General features: G+C 39.2%; 1 protein-coding gene and 1 non-coding gene across 2 annotated transcripts in view; one reads left to right on the top strand and one right to left on the bottom strand.

Annotated features, from left to right (window-relative positions):
• AK9 (adenylate kinase 9) overlaps window positions 1–23,353 on the bottom strand; it is a 121,470-nt gene that overhangs the window by 38,110 nt on the left and 60,007 nt on the right. The window contains exons 20-25 of the mRNA XM_032651866.1: window positions 21,580–21,656; window positions 18,269–18,427; window positions 8,924–9,013; window positions 7,883–8,083; window positions 7,402–7,517; window positions 530–742 (exon numbers count right to left, since the gene is read on the bottom strand). Of these exons, the coding sequence (XP_032507757.1) occupies window positions 530–742; window positions 7,402–7,517; window positions 7,883–8,083; window positions 8,924–9,013; window positions 18,269–18,427; window positions 21,580–21,656 (856 nt within the window). The remainder of the gene's footprint in view (window positions 1–529; window positions 743–7,401; window positions 7,518–7,882; window positions 8,084–8,923; window positions 9,014–18,268; window positions 18,428–21,579; window positions 21,657–23,353) is intronic.
• TRNAG-CCC lies at window positions 15,232–15,305 on the top strand. The gene has a single exon. It is a non-coding gene; the product is annotated as a tRNA-Gly (tRNA).

Genomic DNA, 23,353 nt, shown 5'->3' with positions numbered 1-23,353 from the left:
GTTTAACAAGGCATTAACGTTACTGAAAGTTATGACAGTATATTGTGATTTATATATCTTGATCTTGTAGTCCCATTCTAAGGAATTATACTAATAAAATAATTAAGAGAAACGAAGGATCATATGCCCAAAGATTTCCTAAGTACTATTTCATATCCACAATGGCAAACTCACACTATAAAAATTACTGTGAAAAAATGTCTAACAAGAAATTAGATGTTAAAATGGTATGTCAAAATGATTAGGCAATAAAATAAATCCAATACATTTACACACAGTAAATTCAGCTGTGACTTTCTACTTCAGGTAAAAAGATACCATGTGTTGGTCTGACACAGGCATTACTGAAGAAATCCAAATAGATAATTAGATTATGTTATACTCCAAAAAGTTGTTCTTGGAACCTAGATATTTCCATACCATTATATTAGATTGGGGACTTCACTACTGAGTAAAATGGTGGAGGTTGGTAATAAGTCCCTAAAAATGTACGCAGGAGCGATTGTCAGGAGGCGAATATTGTTTTCACCTTTAATGGTTCATCATGAGCCACGTACTCTTCAGGTTGCTCCAAAAACTTTTCTTTAGCCTCAGGACTTGAAAAGTAATAGATCTTTTCTCGATATTTAGCTGCTTCTTCTGTGCTGCCTGGTTGTAGGACGAAGTTTTCTTTGAGAGCCACTGGACAAAAGTGCTTTGTATCTCCCAAATGCCTTCTCTTCTCTTTAATTCTATCTTCATTCTAGAAATATTATTCAAAGTTTGGAGAACACTATTAATGTATTATTCATGTAATACTAAAGAGGGAATTATAAAAAATGCAACTTGAATAGTATTTAATCCATAATAATATCCATTTAAAACAATCCACAAAAGATCAGTTCTTATACTATTTAAATTAATCAAAAAAATCAGGTTCTCATATCCCTCTGAGTTCACATCCCAAGCGTCTTTATTTTATAAAGAAAATGAAGCAGCACTGAGAATGAAGGCATCCCCAGCCCTCTACAGACAAATGTGTAATAAAAACACCTATTATGTGCTGGTGCAGGGTCACTGTGAGGTCAGTTTCTAAAATAAAATTATTTCCAAGAAGTAAAAGCTGAGTCAGGGCCGCAACTTCTTACCCATTGAAAATGAAATGGGAGATGCCTCAGGATTTGCTTTGTTTCCTACTCAGTGGCTATATATCAAATAATTTGGAACTATTTTATTTTGTTCCATTGGAAATGTGTAATATATTTTATTTGTGATAGATGAAGAAACTGTGTGTAAAGCCCCTTAAGGACTCTTGCAATTTATTTAAAGCAAAGTACATTTAAAAAATAATTTTGTGTGTTGTACAATACACGCTTGCTGTAAAAACATTCAAAACTTATCACAATGCATAAACTGAACATTTCCTCTCACCTTCTTCCTTACAATACTATATTGACACTCAGTAGTTTTATGTGTATCCTTCCAGACCTCTTTTTCTAAGTTTATCCTACACATCTATATACAAAAATAGACACAAATACATTATTTCTAAAAATACCAATGAAATAATACTTTACATGATTATTCTACAACACACCTCTTCCTCCCCCCAAGCAAGATATAATAAACAACTTCCTGTAAAGGAGCAAAAATAAGACTAATCTCTACTTTTCTTGTGTCATTCTTGTTCAATTTTTGTGTCAGGGTTATGCAAGGTTCAAAATGAGCTGGAAAGTACTGATGTTTTTCTATGATGTGGAAGATTTAAATAACATAGGACTTACCTAATCAACAAGAACTGTCCTATAACTCCCTACAATTTTTTTGTTTGTTCAGCTTTTATCTTTCACCCTAAGCAAATTTTAATAATTCGTATTTTGAAAATGCTTTTCATTTTGACTTAAACATTTATTAAAGTTGTAATTTAAAACAACCATCTTTTAAAATCTGATTATATACCCCTTTCTATCTCAAATGTTATCTACTGCTCCTTCTTTTTACCTCATTCTACTTGCCAGAAGTTTGTCTATTTTATTGCTCTTGTCAGTGAACCAACTCTTCATTGTTTTTGAAGTTAGGCCTACTGGTTTTATTTTCCTATTTCATTAACTTTTGCCTTTAATCTCCTTTCTACTTTCTTTTGGTTTATTTTGTTATGCTTTTTCCTAGGTTCTTGAGTTGGATGCTTAATTTCTCCAGTCTTTCTTGTTTTTCAATAAATGCACCTAAAGTAAGGTTGCCAGATTTAGCAAATGAAAATGAAGGCTCCCCAGTTATATTTGAATTTCAGTTTAAAAAAGTGTGAGGTAGATGAGTGGTGGGTGACAAGGTTGGGGAGTCTTTTTGGAGCAAGGGATTCTGGGAAGATGGTGATCTACAGACTCTCTCTTCCCTTCTCTGCCACCTCCTCAGTGGTAAATAGCTGCTGGGGCAGGTGGCTGGTAACCATGGACATGAGGGGAGACAACTGTACAACACTCTTTACCGCTATGAGGGGGACGAGTACCTGGAGACAAACAACAGAGGAACAAGAGCATTAAGATGCCAAGTCTTTGGAGCAATTTTGCCTGTAGAAATCTGGATTTCCTGGGGGAATGTTAGCATCAACAACTACCACCCAGGAGTGTCTGTGGTCTCTGTGGCCTGCAAGAGACCAAGAAGGAGCTGTATGGGCGGGAGGAGTCCTCCCTGACCCTGCTTCTGGGTAAGTATGAGGAATCCAGGTAGCTGAGCTTGTCTCAGGCCTCAGCAACAAAATAGGTGACCTATCTGCTGCTATGCTCCTGACCGATGGGGAGAAAAGTCACTTTGCCTTTCATAATTTTTGAGAATGTTGTCACCTAAAGCACTCCAGCAACAGTCCTGAACTCCACTGAGCCAAAAAAAAGAAAAAAAAAAGAAACAAAGAAACAAAACAACCATCCTTCTCAGGAAGCCTGGCACACACTGCGAGATTAGTCAGATCAAACAGACCACAAAACTCTACAACACAGGCAGGGAAGAAACCCAATCTCAGAGTAGAAAAATGATGGAGACATTTACAGAGATTCATGTAAACACTAGAAAGAATTCATGAGCACCAATAAAATATGTAAATGAGCTGAGGAAGAGAGTGAGCACTTGTGGTGGAATCTGGCCCCCAAAGATCCCCAGAACCTGTGACTATGTTATTGTATGTGCGTGATTAAGTTAAGGCTATTGAGATGGGAGGACCATGCAGGTGGGTCCAACGTAATCACAGGGTCTTTATAAGAAGGATGCAAGAAGGTCAAAGGCAGAAGGAGATGAGATGATGGACAGTAGAGGTTGAAGTGATGAGTTTTGAAGATAGGGAAGAGGCCATGAATCAAAGAATGCAGATGACCTCCAGAAACTGGGAAAGATAGGGAAAGGCTTCTCCTCTAGAGGAAGGAACATAGCCAACACTGATTTTAGCCCTCTAAAATTCATTTCAAAATACTGACTGTGAGAACTGTACAATAATTTGGGTATTTTAAGCCATCAACTTCGTAGCAATTTGGTACAGCAGGAATAGGAAACTAATACTCCACTCTAGAGACCCCAATGAATGTCTTAAATTAGAAGGCTGAGTCTACACATGTTTGAACAAACTCTACAAATGTAAAGAACAAAAAAGTAAGAGATGGAAAATTTGAGGGAAAAGATAAAATATTTGGAGGATAGATCCAAGAGACCTAACTGGTATTAGGTATTGTGGAAGGAAAAAATGGAAGAGATGGAGGAGAGGCAGGAATTAATTTGCCACAAGTAGAGAAAGAAATAACCTCAGATTTAAACACAAGCCAAGTGCAGGCAGAACTGATAAGGCAAAACAAACACCTGGACACACCTTGATGCAATTTCTGATCTCTGAAGCAACATTAGAACTAGTTGTTTCTTTTTTCTATTTGTGTCGGCAAAAAGCGAAATATCTTTGCTGTTGATCTTTCCTATTGTAAAAACACTGCATCTCGAATGTTTAAAAATCAGACAATATAGATAAGTATTTATCTATATTATTACTTGTGAGCCATCACTCAGAGATAACCACCATTAACACATCAACAGCTTGACTGAGGTATAACTGACATTAAAACACTTACATACTTAGTTTATAATTTGATAAGTTTTGACATATGTTTGATCCATGAAACCATCACCACAGTCAAGATAATAAAACAGATTTGTCAACTGCATAGTTTGCTCCCTGCCTCTTTGTAATCCGTCCCTCCTGCCTCTATTTGCCTCCTATCTGCCCCATCCCCCAGACAACAACCGCTCTCTTTTCTATCACTATAATTAGCCTGCATTTTCTAGAACTTTTATGTAGGTGGAATCACATAGTACGTATTCTTTTTTGGTCTGGCTTTTTCTCTTAGCATAATTGTTTGAGATGCATCCAGGTTGGTGTCTGTATCAGTAGATCTTTAATTTATTTTTCTGTGTGTGCTATTCCAGGTCTAATTATTCCCCCTTCCTAAGACTAGACTCTTTTTAGTATACTACCCAATGCCCTGTGAATTATGAGGTTTTTCCAGTCTAGTTGGTGGGAACAGGCATTATTTCTGGCTTTGTGTGAGATCCAAGTACTGGTCCCACTAATCTTTGGTACTTCCCAGGGCCCTGAGTAGTTTCCTTACATGCGAAGCTGATCAGTGCTCTGTTGAATACTTGAAGGGGCTGCTCTGCAGGTGTCCAGAGCTCTCTCTGTATACAGTTCTCTCATCTCTGGTCCCTTCGCTTCTAGCTGCTTTGGTCTCCAGGGGTTCTCTGCTTCATATCCTCCAATCCTCCAATCACGAGTCTCCCTGGCTCTGTCTGGGTCCCTCCTCCCTGTACCACAGCCTGGACAGGTACCACAGCCTTACAGACAGGAAGATGGGGAATCGTAGGATGCACATTCATTTATTTCCCACCTCTCTGGGATCCACTGTGCTTCACTGTCTCATGTCGATGTCTTGAAAACCGTTTCATGTATTTATCCTATTTTTCAGTTGTTTCAGGCAGGAGGGTAAATCCAATCCCTTTACTCTGTCTTTCCTGGAATGACTGTTAACATTTGAGCACATATCTTCCCAGAATTTTTATCATGAGTTAGTGTAACATTTTTTTGCTTTTGTCTGTATAGCACCTTTCTTTCCCTTTTCAAGTAACATGACCCTTCTCCCTTCTTCTCATGGAGAACCACTTCTTCCACATTCCAAGGTTCTCAAATGGACCAGACAAATCAGAGTGACTCCTCACCTTATAGCCACTGAGTGCATGTGACTGAGGTTGGCTCAATCATATACAAAGTCCTCTAGTTATTATGATTAATAGGGGCAACTGACTGAGCTGGGAGAAGTGAAATTCTTTCTTGTTGTGATTTTTCCAGGTGGATGTAAAGACAGAGTGTTGTCTTTCTTCCTAGATCAAAATTTCTAAGGATGTTCTCCCAGAATTCCTGGCAGCCATGTCTGCCTTAATTGGAAAAAGCATCTTCGCAGATGTAATTAAGGATCTCAAGATGACATATCACTGTTCATTACCCAGGTGGTCCCTAAATCCAGTGACAAGTGTCCTTATAAGAGAAGACACGGAAGAGAGGCCAAGTGCAGACTGAGGCAGAGGCTGAAGCCAACACAGAGGCAGCCACAAGTCAAGGATTATCTGGAGCCACCAGAAGCTGGAACAGGCAAGGAAGGGTTCTCCCGGGAGCCTTCGGAGGGAGCATGGTCCTACCTACCAACACCTTGATTTCAGAGTTCTGGTCTCAAAAAGCGTGAGAGGATAAATTTCTGTTGTTTTAAGTCTTCGAGTTTGTGGTGCTTTTTTTTTTTTTTTTTTGGCCTTGCCATGCAGCATGTGGGATCTTAGTTCCCCAACCAGGAATAATCGAACCCATGCCCTCTGTAGGGGAAGCATGGGGTCTTAACCACTGGACCGCCAGGGAAGTCTCTGTGGTGCTTTGTTATGGAAGCCTTTGGAAACTAATCCTGCAGGTAAAACTGATCTGTGTTACAGTAAATTAGGAAGAATGGAAGTGAGGAAAAGACACTATATTATCAATGAAGACCATACTTAACAATTTAAGTTTTGAATATTACAGACAGCTTGAGAACTGTCTGCAGATACAAGAAAGACACTGTGTTCTTGCAGACCAGAGGAGGGCACAGAAGAAGAACGGCAGAAGAAGGATGACTGAGAGAAGAGAATCTGAATATTATTGGGACAAAACCCACATCCTTTAGCCACCCTGACTGAAGGTCTCAGCAGTTCCTTAGGATAAAGTACCGAAAGCTGTTAGCAGAATCATATTGTGTAACATTTGTTGTTTGACACATACATATTTGGGTTTAAGTTAAGCAACAGTAAGTTAATTACAACTGAGTGTTTATCTACCCATTTTATTGATAAAGACCGGAATTAAAAGAATCACCTCCTATTTTATTATTGATAGATGCCCGAACTGGGAGGCTATCAGTTGAGAACAGTGACCAAAATTGTGGTGCCAAGGGAGAAGATTGGGGCCTAAAATGAGCTGTTCCCATTGAGCAAACCACTCATTGTTATCATGCCCGTAGCCCCTCAAAGATGCCACTGCTGTGCTTTGTATAAAACACCCACGTCTGTTAAATCTTTTTTGTTATTAATTTTTATTGGAGTATAGTTGCTTTACAATGTTGTGTTAGCCTCCACTGCACAACAAAATGAATCAGCCGTATACATACAGATATCCCCTCCCTTCTAGGTTACCACAGTGCATTAGGTAGAGTTCCCTGTGCTATACAGTATGTTCCCATCAGTTGTCTATTTTATACATAGTATCAGGAATGTATGTGTGTCAATCCCAGCCTCCCAATTCCTCCGACCCCAGCCCTTTCCCCCTTGGTATCCATACATTTGCTCTGTAAGTCTGTGTCTCCATTTGTGCTTTGCAAATAAGATCATCTGTACCACTTTTCTAGATTTCACATATATGCATTATTATATGATACTTGCTTTTCTCTTTCTGACTTAACTTCACTCTGTATGACAGACTCTAGGCCCATCCACGTCTCTACAAATGACCCAATTCCATTCCTTTTTATGGCTGAGTAATATTCCATTGTATATATGTACCACATCTTCTTTATCCATTCCCCTGTCAATGGACATCCACTTTTGTTAAGTTTATAAAATATTTCTGTCTCTAATACCTATAGACGTTTCCAGGGGAAAAAATTTAAAAATTCTTTTTTCATGGGCATAATATACTGTCTAAGTAGCCTTGGCATTTCAGAGGTCAAATGAAGCTGGGTGGAGGCAAAATGTGTTGAAAATGTTTATAAAATTGAAGATCCCTGCTTGTTTTCTTGGAGTCTAAAAGTGCCCGTTACCACTCTGGATATGTGCGCTTTCAGTGATGTGACCACGGTGAGGGGCAGGAACCAAGACTCCTACCTCTTCCTCCTCCTCCACTTCTAGCTCCTCATCGCCTTCGGCCTCAGCCTGATAGTCTTCTGTTTCTTCATCATAATCGTCCATAGTTAACTCCCAGCCAGCATAGTGGAAAGGTTCTGTAGAAAAAAGAATAAATAGTTGGGAAGATATTTTTAGGATAAAAGCCTATTAGCATATTACAGTAGCCAAAGATTAGGAAAATTAATTATAGGGACTGGTCTCTTAGCTTAAATGTGTATGCAGACAGGCCTTCACAAATTCTTTAAGTGACAACTGGCCAGTTTGGCCAGTGCTGTTTGTGCCTCATGGCTGTTCTGATTGGTGGGTGCCTGCACTATGACAGTTGTTAAATATTTTAAATATCATCCCTGGTTATACTGACTGTTTTGCTTCACAAACCACAGGCTTTAAACTTTCACAGTACTTTTAATAATATTACCTGCTCATGACAATAAATGTTATGATTACAGACGGCCCTTACTTTCCATGGTCTCAATGACTTTTTGAAGTAGTTCCTCTGGAGTTTTGTCAGCAATCTCCAAGTTTAAAACTTGAGTAAAAGAGTCACTGATTGCTGTTTCCATCTGCCTCCAGGCAGAGTAGAAAGATCTGACACTCTCTTTAATTGGCTCCATTTCAGGAACATCAGGATAAGCGTCTTCTGGAAACTCAGGTAGTACAACTTTTGAGTAAAAGTTAAAGGAAAGAAAAAAGAGCCTTCAGGCATTATATCTTTAGTCATATTGCCAAAATAACTTATACTTTATAATACTTTAAAAACATTTGGGGCTTCCCTGGTGGCGCAGAGGTTAAGAACCTGCCTGCCAACGCAGGGGACATGGGTTCGAGCCCTGGTCCGGGAAGATCCCACATGCTGTGGAGCAACTAAGCCCGTGCACCACAACTACTGAGCCTGCGCTCTAGAGGCCATGAGCCACAACTACTGAGCCCTCATGCCACAACTACTGAAACCCGCGTGCCTAGAGCCCGTGCTCTGCAATGAGAGAAGCCAACGCAGTGAGAAGCCTGCTCACCACAACAAAGAGTAGGCCCTGCTCACCGCAACTAGAGAAAGCCCATGCGCAGCAATGAAGACCCAACGCAGCCAAAAATAAATTAAATTAAATAAATATTTTAAAAATTTGAAAGAAATAAACTTAGTGTTCTAAGCAATAATATACATTTATAAATTCATATTTCAATTATACTTTGTTCCTTGTATTGGCTGTAGATGAATTATTACTTATAAATAAAATCCAAATTATTTGGATAATTAATATCAATTTCATATGGCAACTTTAACTGTTAATAAAATGTATAACATAAAATTTGATGAAAAACTGTTATAAGTTGGCTAGATACACTTTTAATATAATAAGTTAGATAAATAAATATAACACACATCAACTGGCATACGACTGACATAGAAAGAAACAAGTAGGAAGTTGGTACTATGCCTAAAATTGTAAGAGAATATGAAAAGCACTTTTATGCACTAACTACTTTTATTTGATAATCTAACCTGTTTCAGATAATTCTTTAGTTTCTAGTCCCTCTTTGGATCCTTTTGGAATTTCTGTTCCAACTGTAGTATCCTCGGTAGGCTCAGACACTTTAAAAAAACCAATCTAATAGTGTTTGAATTTTAAAACATTATTCCTTTATGAAGTTCTTAGCACAAAGAAAATTTCAAAACATAGTTTAAATTGTGTATACTATATCTAATTGATAATATGGTTCTTGTTAGGTAAAGTATTGAAACTGAGTCCCCCTAAAACCGAGTTCCCCTGCCTAGTTTATGGTTAACCTTCCTATTCAAAACTTTATTCCTTTTCTTGTCCCCTCTGACCTCAATCCTGTGCTAACTGAACACTAATCAACCAGAGTCAGATAACATCATTAATGTACAAACTCAGGTTGTTTCTCCAGGGCAAGACCCCTGATCATGCACCCCCACAGCAGAGACTCATAAACAGTAGGCATCCTGACCCCTGAAACTACAATTAAGAAATGTCACAAGATGACGATTAACTACAGCTTCTTTGTTCTTCCCCTTTAAAAGCCCCCAACTCAAAGACCAAGTTGGAGTAGATCTGAGATTCATCTCCCACTCCCTTGCTTGGCGCCCTGCAATAAGCCCTTACTTTGCTGCAAACATGCAAACACCGCTGTCTGAGTTTGGCTTCCTGTGCCGCGGGCACACGAGCACACTGCTTGGTTTCAGCAAGGCATAAAAATACATAATAGTATAAGGCAGGAAATGAAGAATATTCTTAAATACACAAAAGGACGTTGACCAGAATAACAATTGGTACATACAATTTTGACTGATGACTGTTGTTAAATATCATTCAAACTCCTGTTCACATGGCATCAAACTAGCAGTGTCTGATAGTTCTTTTAATTTCTTGAGATACCCGTAAAGATATACCAAAGGATCATAAAGTGGCAATAAAGGGCGATGATATGCCAAAGTCTCAGCTGTGGGTGTTGGTGTGGTGAAACTGAGGAGCGTCTCAACTAATACCACTGTTGGAGATGTAGATCAACAACTGCTTTCCTGGATGATATAAGACATGATCCACATACAGATCTAGCATAGCTAGTTTCAGGGAAGGAAGGACTAATAATCTTTCTTCTCAGCCCATAGTCTCTCCTAGTTCTGAGACACAAGTTTTGTGTAGACCACACACACACACACACACACACACACACATTTTTTAAATATATATGTAGCCATTCTGTAATACTGTGGAAGCTGTTATAGCCATTCTGTAATACTGTGGAAGCTGTCTTTTAAGTTAGCTAAAGTAATAGTTGGGTCCTCTTTCTACAGAATCTGTAACGTTTAATACTCAGGAGAACAGGGAGTAGAAGGGGACAAGACTAGGGCTGGCCTGGTGGCAGCATATTTAATTGCAAGGTGTTCAATTACCTAAAGAAAAGCATAACCCTGACAAAGAGAAGAAGAACACCAAGAATATACAGAAAATTCTAAACTGTCTTAGCTTCTCTGGCTTAATCAGAGAATGCAATAGTTGGGGATGAAGAAGATCCAGCTTCAGTCTAGAAAAGCCATAGAAGATGATACTAAATATCATAAGTTGAATCAGGTTGATGCACATTGAGCTGACCTTCAGGGTCTATTCTGAGAGTGCCTGGCAGGAAGTTTAAGGTGAAAAGGATATATGCGTGTTGTGCGTTTGTTGGGGGGAGGGGGGTGGTGCTTATAAATACTCTACCTACCCTTCCTGTTGTTACCCTACTCTACCTGCTCCATTCAGGAGAAGTCAAACACAGCAACAAAACAAAAACAGACACAACAAGGCCTATGAAAATATGCTATAATGAGGGAAAGAGAGGTATTGATTCACAGATTCAGATGAAAAGCTTGCTTCTGAAGATTTCTCATATAAGAAAAATAAACTAAATTTTAGAAGATAGTACTGTCGTACACTCAAAAAGCACAGGAGGACAACAGAAGGTCTGTGAAATAGGAGCCATGAGGCAAAAGGAAGACCATCTAAGATAAAGGCAGAAATACAAGAAAGCTAGTTGAAATAAGACACAAATGCAGAAAATCTAAAATGCAATAGCAGAATTGAAATACACATCAGGAGAGAGGCAATAAGGAGCAGAAAATAAGTCAGTGATGTGGAGGATAACAACTCTCCAAAAAATACAGAGAAAAAGGACAATGAGGTGAAAATTATCAAGAAGAAGATTAATGTGGTTGAAAAGCAATAACTATCTAACTAAAAAAATAATAAAACGTGATCCTGAGAAAGGAATCTGAAACAATAACAGAAGAAAAACATTTTGAGCCAAAGACTGTGGTATGGAAGACAGGAGGGACAGAAGATGTTTGATGACATCTTTACACTATCAAACCAACCCTGGGGACTTCTCTGGTGGCGCAGTGTTTAAGAATCCACCTGCCAATGCAGGGGACAAGGGTTGGAGCCCTGGTCCGGGAAGATCCCACATGCCGTGGAGCAACTAAGGCCCGTGTGCCACAACTACTGACCCTGTGCTCTAGGGCCCGCAAGCTACAGCTACTGAGCCCACGTGCCACAACTACTGAAGCCCGTGTGCCTAGAGCCTGGGCTCCGCAACAAGAGAAGCCACAGCAATGAGAAGCCCACGCACTGCAAACAAGAGTAGCCCCTGCTCGCTGCAACTAGAGAAAGCCCGTGTGCAGCAAAAAAGACCCAACGCAGCCAAAAAAACAAAAACAAAAAAACAAAAAATACCCTGGACTCAGGGATGAGACATGTCCCTTATTTAATACAGTGTTTGGCATTTCTGTTACTTGTAGACAAATGCAGTCACAATGGATACAGATGGAATAGTCTTCCTCTTAAGCAAGGTCAGCAGCTATGCTTCTTAATTTAAAAAGTCAACCCTGGGCTTCCCTGGTGGCGCAGTGGTTGAGAGTCCGCCTGCCGGTGCGGGGGACACGGGTTCGTGCCCCGGTCCGGGAGAATCCCACGTGCAGTGGAGCGGCTGGGCCCGTGGGCCATGGCCGCTGCCTGCGCGTCTGGAGCCTGTGCTCCGCAGCAGGAGAGGCCACAGCGGTGAGAGGCCCGCGTACCGCAAAAAAAAAAAAAAAAAAAAAAAAAAAAAAAAAAGTCAACCCTACCACTTAGTTACTTGATAGTGGAAGCACATGATCAACGCTTAATCAACAACACTGAACATCCGTGCTCCAGAATTTAAACTCTGAATTGTTTGCTACTTAAATCTGGTCAGGTTTCTGGATAATGGGGTGGCAGGAAGCGACTTGCAAATGTTCAGTGGTTGCTCACTCCAGCTGCCCAGCCTGGTCCTGACGACTCAACATGGTGAGGTCAGGCTTTATTTTGAGAGAGATGCATTTGACTGGAGAAAACTTGATCAGACCATGGCATTGGTTTTTAGATGGGCCATTAAGGAACCACCTGGTCTTAGGGACACACTATCCGTGCAGTTGTCATTATGAGCGCTGCTCTCTTATATACCCTAGGTGTCTGCTGTCCCCTGCTCCTTTTCCTTGAATTACACTCCTTGTGATGGATTCAATTGTGCCCTCCCCCAAAGATATGTTCACATCCTGACCCCTGGTACCTGTGAATGTGACATGAATTGGATACAGGGTCTTTGCAGAAGTAATTAGTTAAGGATCTTGAGATGAAATCATCCCAGATTTAGGGTGGGCCCTAAATCCAATGACTGGTGCTCCCTTGTAAGAGGAGAAGACACACAGAAACAGACACACACAGAGAGAGAGAGAGAGAGAGAGAAAAGGCCATGTGAAGATGAAGGCAGAGACTGGAGTGATACAGCTACAAACCAAGGAACACCAAGGACTGCTGGAGTAACCACAAGCTAGGAAGAAGCAAGGAAGGATTCTTTCCTGGACATTTCAGAGGGAGCATGGCTCTGCCAACACCTTGATTTTAGACTTCTAGCCTCCAGAACTGTGAGAGAGTAAATTTCTGTTGTTTTAAGCCACCAAGTTTATGGTAGCTTGTTAAAGCTATCCTAGGAAACTGATACATTTCCCAATAGTCTACTTGAAAACAAGCATTGGAGAGCAATGTGGAATTTAGTGAAGATTTAGCAAGGGAGAGATGGAGAGACTTTATACCACACACCCTGTGACAGACACTGGTGGTAATTCACCCAGCCTCTGTGTTCCTCTTCTTCCTTCCTGACAGACATGTGCTTTTGTTCCAGTGTTTACCCTTCCCCACATGGCTGAGGGAGTGGGACCCTCTCTCCAGCTCCAGGAATTTATCCTGATTGGTTTAAGCCCCAAATGCTGGTTCCTTTCCTTCTGATATTCGGGGAGGGAATGTAACTATTGATTTTGAGAGTGCTAAGATTCAGTTTCACTTAATTTGAATTAGGAATCCTGAGCTCTGGTCTTTTCAGAACATAAGGCAGACGAGGAAAACATCTCTAAGTTCTAGTCTGGTAATGATGATGTTAAGCATGAACTATGAGGCCGACTCTCTGCTGGGTGCTTTAAAGAAATGTTCTTATCCATATAAAAACTCTGCTAGGTAAATCTTCCTAGCCCTGTTTTACAAATGAAGAAACTTGAGGTGCAGGATAACTCTATAACTTGTCATATAGCAGCCAATGTGAAATTTTTTAAATATTAGTAAGATCAGATTGACCACTTACACTTAGAGAAAACTCCCATCTCCATAAGCCTCTGGTCTCTGCTTTGCTCTCCAATTTCACCTCCCACGTCCCTCTTGCTCACCATGCTCCAACCACATTCAATTTCTTCCTTGACCATGTGAAGCTGGTGCCCACCTCAGAGACTTGGCAGTGGAGGGATCTTTGCCCAGATCCTTTCAGCGCTTTTGTCTTGCCTCAAATATCATCACAGATGACACTCTTCCTTGACCATAACGTTTAGTGTTGCCTCTTCCAAACCACCCCCGGGGTCTCTACCTTGCTCATTCATTGAACAAACCACTTACTGAGTTCCTACTATATCCCAGGTACTCGTTTAGTGTCTTCATAGATTTTTCTTCATGGCACTTAACACAATCAGAAATTATCCTAGTTATTTACTTGTTCATTCTTGATCTTCACCCCATAGAATGATGGCTCCTTGAGGGTAGGGCTCTTGACTGTCTTGGTCACTGCTGAGTCTGTACTACCTAGTGTCCGTTGCTTTGCATGGCACTTAGAAGTACTTCAGTAAATACTTGTTGAAGGAATGGATGAATTTCCCGATGTTTATTACTAGCTGACTCTATTACATGTCCATGAAGTGCTTGGAATGAAGCACTGTGATTTGAGCCAATGGTTACTCTAAGCTCATGTTCTTGCATGTAATTGGCCTATACCTAACCAGTACATAAAGAAAGCAAATTGGGAATGAGAAAAGTGATTAAGCAGCCTCGGAATGCAAAGGTTACTGCCCTTTAAAGTGTCGATTCTAAGCAATACATGTGTCATTCCATTCTAAGGCTAGAGTGCCGAAAGGATTGAAATGAGACTTCAGTCATCTTATTTGACAGAGATAATGATTATCTTGTGGCCCAAGACAGAAGCCAAACTTCAAAGGAAAAGATGTGTTCCCAAGCAGGAGATATACAAAGCCTGCTTTGGGTATGTGTTAGTTTCCTGTAGCTGCCAAAAACAAATTATCACAAACTTGGTGGCTTAAAACAACAGAAATGTATTCGCTCACGAGTTCTGGAGGCCAGAAGTCAGAAATCAAGGTGTTGGCAAGGCTCTGCTACCTCCGGAGGTTCTGGAGGAGAATCCTTTTTGCCTCTTTGACCTTCTCCTGGGTACTGTCATCTCTTGGCTGGAGTCTGCATCACCCAATGTCTGCTTCCATCTTCAAATTGCCTTCTCCTCTGTGTGAGAGTCTAATCTCCCTCTGGCTCTCTCTTATAAGGACATTTATGATGGCATTTACAGCCCACCTGGATAATCCCACATAATCTCCCATACCAAGATTCTTAGGAACTTCCCTGGTGGTCCAGTAGTTAAGAATCCACCTTCTAATACAGCGGACGTGGGTTCCATCTCTGGTTGAGGAACTAATATCCCACGTGCTGCAGGGCACTAAGCCCATGCGCCGCAACTACTGAGCCTGTGCCTCTAGAGGCCCATGCGCCACAACTAGCGAGAAGCCTGTGTGCCACAACAAAGAGCCTGTGCACTGCAACAAAGATCCCACATGTCACAACTAAGACCCTATGCAGCCAAACAAACAAACAAATAAATAAATACTAAAAGAAAAAAAAGGAAGATCCCTTAGGGCTTTCAAAGCCTCATTAAAACAAAACAAAACAAAAAATTCTTAATTTAGGGACTTCCCTGGTGGGTCCAGTGGTTAAGACTCTGCACTCCCAATGCAGGGGGCCCAGGTTCGATCCCTGGTCAGGGAACTAGATCCCACGTGCCGCAATTAAGAGCCTGGATGCCGCAACTAAAGGATCCCACATGCTGCAACTAAAAAGCCTGCATGTTACAATGAAGATCCCACGTGCTGCAACTAAGACCCTGCACAGCTAAATAAATAAATATTTTAAAAGAAGATTCTTAATTTAGTTACATCTGCAAAGACCTTTTTTCCAAATAAGGTAACATCTACGGGTTCCAGGAATTAGGATGTGGACACACCTTTGGCAGCCACCATCAGCCTACCACAGGGAACTCTGGATAAAGTAAAAAAAAATTCCAAAAGTAATGGATTTATGTTAGACAGGGTAGTATATTTTCCTTTCTCTTTTTTATTTTGGTAAAATACACATAACATAAAATTTACCACCTTAACCATCTTTAAGTGTACAGTTCAGTGGTGTTAAATACATTCACGTGGTGTGTAACCAACACCACCATCCATCCTCATAACTGTTTTCATCTTGTAAAACCAAAAACTCTATACTCATTAAACAATAAGTCCCCATTCTCTCCTCCTCCCAACCCTTGGCAACCACCATTATACTGTCTGTCTTTATGATTTTGACTACTTTTAAGTATCTCATATAAGTAGAATTATATGGTATTTGTCTTTTGATGGCTAGACAAGGCAGTTTTAAGTGAAAAACAAATTGCCTACTTAAGCAATTTACAGGAGAAGACTTTGTGAAAAAGGACCCTTGGATGGAAGAAGTAATCACTAGTTAAACCAGATGCAAGCCCTTCTGTGAAACAGAATATGGTTTAACAGGGACAAAAGAGACCCACGATTTCACAGATGCTAATTGGTTCTGGAGAAGCCCAGTCATGTCTACAGAGCTGGCTAGAACTGACCCTGAATGGAGTAGGCTACTGGCTTTAGAATACCCAATTTAGGTTGCCTGGGGGAAATAATGAGATAAAAGGCAATGACATTAAATTGTCCCCTAGATCTGTTACACTATTAAATACCAACTGTGAAACTTTGGGGATATTGGAAATCTGGAAACATTTAATGGACATTTGTGTCATATTTAATGGATGTCAGTTTCTTTTATTTCTTTTGATATTTTATGGCCTGTTTCCTTGTAAAAGGTAGGTGGGTGGGAAGATTGTTGTCAGACTAATTGGTTAAGCACTCAAGAAAATAATGAAGTTTCTGGGTGAGAGTTGAAGTCAATAAAGGTGTGGGATTCTTAAAAAGAAAATTGGGTATTTCATCCTGTTAGCTCTTCTGTCTGGCACAAGGTTCTGATTTTATACTTACTGTCCCATAAACCTAATGCCAATCCCTGTAGTAAAAACGATCTATGTTAAATTTGAGCTTTCTCATTGTAAAAATTCCCCTTAGTCCTGGTTCTTTTACCAGCTAACAGCAGGTTTTCATCCCTTAATTGCTCCAGGGCTGGCATCTAGCTGCAGGTATCTGAAAACCTTTAGTTTGTAAGAGTAATTTCTAATTCAATATTAATTGTGCTCAAAAGCATTTTATGAGCCCCGCTTCCACCACAGTGAGGTACCCTATCTTGCTGCTTAAGCCCACTCTCCAGCCCTGAGAGTGACTTTCGCTGGAAATCTGTAAGATTCCTTCTTGCCCTGCCCCAACCCACCAAACTGGACCTCTGAGGAGGGCTGGCTTCATGGGTATACGAGCTGTGCAGTTGCTCTAGATCTCTCGCCCAGAATGGTCTCATACTTAGTTTAATGCACTTTGGTTGTCATTTTGAAATTTTTAATAATTTTATCTTTGAATTGAGTTTTGTAAGCAAAATCCAAAGGGACTCCAATGGGACAACAGGGCAGGTGTGTGAGCAGAGATATGCACGATCTCCGTCTGCCATTCTTTGCCATCTCATTCTCATGAGTGTTCCTGATGCTCTATCATGAGCATAGAATTCTAGGGGACCCATGATATGTGGGAGTAAGTGTGACTTAGTGGCTTGGGGTGGGGAGGATGCTGACAGCCCTTGAGAGACCGTGGTCTCCCTTTGAACTAGAACTTGCTCCAGATGCAGAATGAAGGTGATGGCATTCAGAGACATGAATGACCATGGAACCTCATCACATCTCTTCTTGCTCATGTTACTTTCCTGTATTAGCTAAATTGAAATGATGTGGGGCTCATAAAATGCTTCCGAGCACGGTCAGTATTGAATTAGAAACTAATCTCACAAGCTAAAGGTTTTCAGATACCTGCAGCTAGATCATTTCGGCTAGACTGAAAATGATGACACAGAAAGAAAGGAAAAGATAGGGCAACCCAGAGCTCCTTTTCCTTTCAGTCTTCCCTTTCCTTAATCATTGGGAAGCTAAAAGTAGAGGGCATTGCTAGAATATATGCATATTAGGAAATGAAATAAGAAGCTGAGTTAGTTTTGTGTACGAAACTGACTTAGTATTCTGGTAAGAATAAAATACATATGCATGTACAAGCTGCAAAATACAAATCGTGTAGTTTCAATGATTCTGCATATGAGTTAAGTGCTCTTAACGTTTGCATTTAAAAGTGGCATAGGGCAACATAAAGACAAACGGTAAAATTCATGCTAATAACTTAAAATTTTAATTTTTCTTTACTTAGAATGACATTAAATAGGAAACAAAAAGTACTATGACAAGTTAAAAGAGAGACCATGGAAGAAAAGAAAGAGCTTTATATTTTCATACTTTTAATGGCTCTTTTCCCCTACTTTTTGAACACTGTGCCCCACAAATTATATAGCAGGCCCTGCTTCTGAGTGTCAACCCCCCGGGCAGAGCAGACTCAGCTTTCCTACCACACTTCCAGCCATGTGATTTGGACTAACCGGCTGCACTCTGGGGGCACATCTCTCCATTCCCAGCCTGCTTCCATTTTATACCATATAAACACATATATACACACATGCACACACATACATGCCAATGGACAAGAGTGGAGTTAAGGATATGATCCTTAATAAAGTCTAACCTGATTCATGTTCTGTTTCAGGGACCTCGAAAGCTTCAGCCTCCTCAGGTAAGGATGCCTTGGTCTCCTCGGCTACCTCAGGGGCCTCAGACCCTTCGTGAAGTTCAGACTCCTCACCTTCAATCTCCTCGTCAGCCTCAGCTTCAGTTTCTTCTGCTTCTATAAAAAATGAGAAGAAATAAATTATTCAGATTAAGTCAGAAAATATTTAATTGGGAATGACCCCTGGAGCATGAGGCTTAATGAGAAAGATAGATACAGTCTCTACATATTGTATCTATTAAAATGCAGTAGTAAAGGATGATAGTAATATGCTCAGAGTGCTATGGGAGCACCGGCCTAAGGATTCATTCAAAATGGGGAAATGCATATAGCATTCCCAAATATTATAACAGTAAAAGACAGGAAACAAGCCAAATGTCCATTTAAAACGGAATGGCTATACCTGCACTGTCTGATATGTAGTCACGAGCCACATGTAGCTATTGAGCACTTGAAATGTGGCTAGTCCAAACTGAGATGTGCTGTAAGTACAAAATACACAATGGACTTCAGAGACTTTGTATGAAAAGTTGAATGTAAAAATATATCAATAATTTTTACATTGATTACATGTTAAAATAATAATTTGGATATAGTGTATTAAATAAAATATACAGTTGGCTCTCTGAATCTTCAGGTTCTGTATCTGTGGATTCGACCAACCACGAATTGAAAATATTTGAAAAAAATTTTTAGAAAGTTCCAAAAAGCAAAACTTGAATTTGCTGCATGCTGGCAACCATTTACATAGCATTTCCATTTTATTAGTTATTATAAGTTATCTAGAGATGATTTAAAGTATACGGGATGATGCATTTAGGTTACATGCACATACTATGCCATTTTATATATGGGAATTGAGCATTCATGGACTTTGGTATCCGTGGAGGTCCTGGGACCAATTCCTCATGGATACCGAGGGATGATTGTAATTAATTTCACTTGTTTCTTTTTTCTTTTCATGTGACTACTAGAAAATTTGAAATTATGTATATGGCTTGCATTTTACTTTTACTGGGCAGCACTAGCCTAGACTATATATTTTCTTACAGCTAGTTACAAATTATAATAGAGTATGTTGATCAGTATGCTAAAATTTAAAAAACATAAGTCCAAGTTTTACATAGTTGCTGATGACAGCTATAAGAAATAAATGCATAGAAGTCTTTGAGGAAGAAGATGGGGTAAATGGTGGTGTTAGAAAACCCATCTCTTCAATTCCCTTTAATATATTTTTTAAATTGACTGAAACAAGGTATTTTCTATGTAAAAATACGAAAAACTAAATGAGCTTGTTTTCTGGACTCTTGTGGAAATTATTCCCTCCCCTGCCTCCTGCCCAGTAAGTACCTTCCAAGAATCACATTCTAGTGGTATGAGATACCTCTGGCACCTGTATTTTTAATCTAAATTGGGGTGATTAAGCACAAAGAAAAAAGCATCCTGAAGTGTCCTTATATCTTGAAGTCTGACCAGGATTGCCAAGCATGTGGCTTCCAAGTATGTGAGTTGGAATGTGGTGAATCTTTTGTGTTATATGTAGAATTTATGGTGATACACACAAGGAGGTAGCATCATTTGCTGAATTCTACTAGGGTGAGAGATGAAGTTATATATACTCTACTCCAGAAACTCAAAATGTCTTTTAGCTGAGTATCTCTTATAGTAAAAAAAAACTTATCATATACCTCCAACACGCATACATTTGGTTATCTGTAAGTTGTGTTCTTATCCACATTAGGTACATTATAAAGTGTATATATAAAATGAATTTATATAATGATGCTGAAAAATGTAAAAAGTTTGAAAACTTTTCTAGAATCCTACTGGATAATCTGTGTTCCATGTGAGTCAGGAACGAACTGAAAAGTGTTCTAAGATCCTTGTACTATCTGTGATTTTTGATTAAGTGTATATTGTATTAGTTATCTATTGCTTCATGTATATGTTGTATTAGTTATCTATTGGTTCATAATAAATTACCCCCAAAATTAGTGGTTAAAATAACAATAATCACATATTGCCCTCGCAATTACTGGGGTCAGGAATTTGGGAGTGGCTTAGTTGGTGGTTCTGGCTCTGGATTTCTCATGAAGTCACAGTGAATATGTCAATTAGAGTTGCAGAGGTCAATCTGAAGGCTTGACAGGGGCTGGTGGAGCCCCTTCCAAGGTGAACACTCAAAGCCAGAGCCAAGGTCCTCCGGGAGCAGAGAGAAGCACGGCCAGAAGTCCTGACCCACAGAATTTTGTGCAGAATAAAGATAGTGGTTGTTTTACAGTTTGGGGGTGGCTGGCTGCACAGCAATGGAACACTGAAACAGACTTTCTTCACTCTTTTGAGCTACGGACGGCTTTGTCAGTCTGGTGAAACTTATGGATTCCTTCTTAGAATAATGCTTTCAATCTCATAAAATAAAATAAGAAGCCAATTATACTGAATACAGCTATCAAGATATCAAAAAAATTTTGTGGTATAGGAAACATGTGCATCTTTGCTAATGTATTAAGTAACAAGAACCAGGAACTGGTTGAATAACTACCATAATTTTGGAATAGTGACACGCATAGACAAGACATCTAAAACTGGAATGGGATATGAAAATATCTTTGTTTCTACTGGTGACAAAGTCAAGGTGCTGCTAATACTATTGTGGTTTGTAGCCTATATTAATTATTAGGTGAGTAAAATACAAAATTTCAGTTAAGGGTTAGTAAAAAATAGAGTATAATTATTTCCCCATTCAAATTCACAGACCTCTGAATTTTATCCCCAGGTTTAAAACTCCAGTCTTAAAAGAAATTTTTAGGGTAAGTTCTTCTATAATGGAGATGGAAGTTTAAGTATAAAGACAATGGGTATAGTAAGAGTTTAGCTGTTTTCTCAACTCCTACAGGATCCTTTTAATAGAAGTAATTCCAACAGCCATGTCACCTGTGACCAGCGCAACACTTTGAAGACGTGCTACACATGCTGTCCTACTGTGTACCCCTCTTACAGGGTGGATGAGTAAGTATCTGTGTCAGGATTCCTTTTCCTATGAATCCAGTACTGCTGTGACCATATAATTTATTCCAAATTGGAACACTATGGGAATGAGAGGGGGGGTCAAACAAATGCTTCAGGAACCTGGGCATGAACCTAGACTCTCATGGGCAAATTGGGAAATATGGTCACCCTGTCTATAATTCACTGGAAGTACTGCAGCTGTTGGCAGTCACAATACAAAATCAAATGGCATATTATTAATCATATAATCCTATGTTTGCCTTTTGCTTTCGCACTCATAGCTTCCAATAGCTTTTGATTTTCTTCTTCTATTCTCAACGTCTCTTCTTTGGCTATTCTGAAATGAAAAGGTCCAAAATTTAGTTATCTTTGGAAATTCAGATATCTCACAATATTATAGAATTTAAGGCTTATAATGGTAAAATTAAACAGTAGGTCATTTATAGTATTCATTATACTTTTTACTTTATAATGTAAATGTTTAATTTACTCATACTGAGGCTAGTTAGTTTTCAGAAATTTTGGGGTTTTTTTTTTGGTAAGAAAAGTTTAAATATTGTATTTTAAAAACTTTGGCTATTAATTAGGAAACCCGGAAAAATTAAAAAAGGATTGTCTAACTCCAAGCTGGGATAATTTGTATCATTTTCCCTCTGATTAAATGAGAAGTGTTCACAACATAGAGTTAAATGAAAAAAGGTATAATATAAAACTATGTATAATACAAATTTACTTTTGTATTTAAAATGTATATAAATGATGATTAAAAGACAAGAATAAAATGAATCAAACTGTTAATAGTAATTATCTCTGGATGGTGGCATTCTGAGAGTTTTAAACTTTATTTCACATTTTTTACACTTAAAAAATTTTTCCATATGAATAAGTAGAAAATTTGTAAATTTACCTTTGTAACCAGAAGTATTTTCTGATTTATTTTCTTTTTAATATAGTAATGATGAAATTTAAAGAGACTTGGGATAGGGAAACAAATATCTGGAGGGAATCTGTCTTTCATTAGGGTTCAAGGACTAAACCTGCCTTAATGATGAAGACAGGTATAAGGAAAGTTAGTAAAATGATGGAGAAAGACAATATTTATTAAAAATTAAAACATGCATACCTTTGACCTAGAAATTCTGTATCTAGGAATTTAGCCCTCAAGTACTGGCATACTATTGCACAAAGAAGCATGTATAAGAATGTTGACTGCGTCTTTAAAAATAATATCAAAAAAACTGTATCAAGTATTCACAAACAGGGGACCAGTTAAGTGGAGTAGAGCCCATTCATCTCTGCAGCCCACTCTGGGGCAGTCTTCTTCAGACCATTCTATAGGTTAGTCATTCTCATATTCAGTGCTTTTTTGTGTGTTCTTTTTCCCCTTTCTTTGAAAATCTTTAATATATTCTCTTCAAAGATATTACTACACCTCTCCTCCCAACAAGCGTGTTTCTTGTTAATAGGGGGTGTTCTCTCACTGTGTTCTAGATACAGTCTGTGATCCAGACTGAGGTCTTGGTGTAATTCGAGTTCTCTTTGTTCATGCCCCAGACTTCTGAGACTACTGAACATTGTTTGTGCATGCCTTCCCTACTTTGTTTTGTGTGAACTGGCAATCCTTCTTAGTCAGGTAGGGCTCTTTTGTGAGACTTTCCTCATCCAAAACCTGGGTACTGTATGCTGCTGCTAAGAATCTGCTAAGACCTGACAAGGAGGAAGAATTTTGCTGCCAGTTTCTAGCTACTTCTATATACTACTTGGAGAGACAAAGACAAATGATGATAACAAAAATTATTCTGCATCTGACTCATACATTTGGAAACTGATGTTGGAAAATCTAGAATCAGCATGTCTGTAGATATATGGCCAAAGATGTAATTCTAAATCCTGTTAATCTTATCTCTTGCCCAACCAAGTTGCAAGGCCTTTAAATGCATCTCTGACCATTTTTTAAAAAAAATTGTTTTAAATTTCATTTTCTGCAGTATATGAGAAAAAAGCAACATAGAGAAATGGAGAAAAGTCTGCTTC

This window comes from Phocoena sinus, chromosome 12 (genome assembly GCF_008692025.1).
Source record: "Phocoena sinus isolate mPhoSin1 chromosome 12, mPhoSin1.pri, whole genome shotgun sequence".
NCBI classification, from domain to species: Eukaryota; Metazoa; Chordata; class Mammalia; order Artiodactyla; family Phocoenidae; genus Phocoena; species Phocoena sinus.
This window is presented reverse-complemented; position numbering and strand designations above follow the sequence as displayed.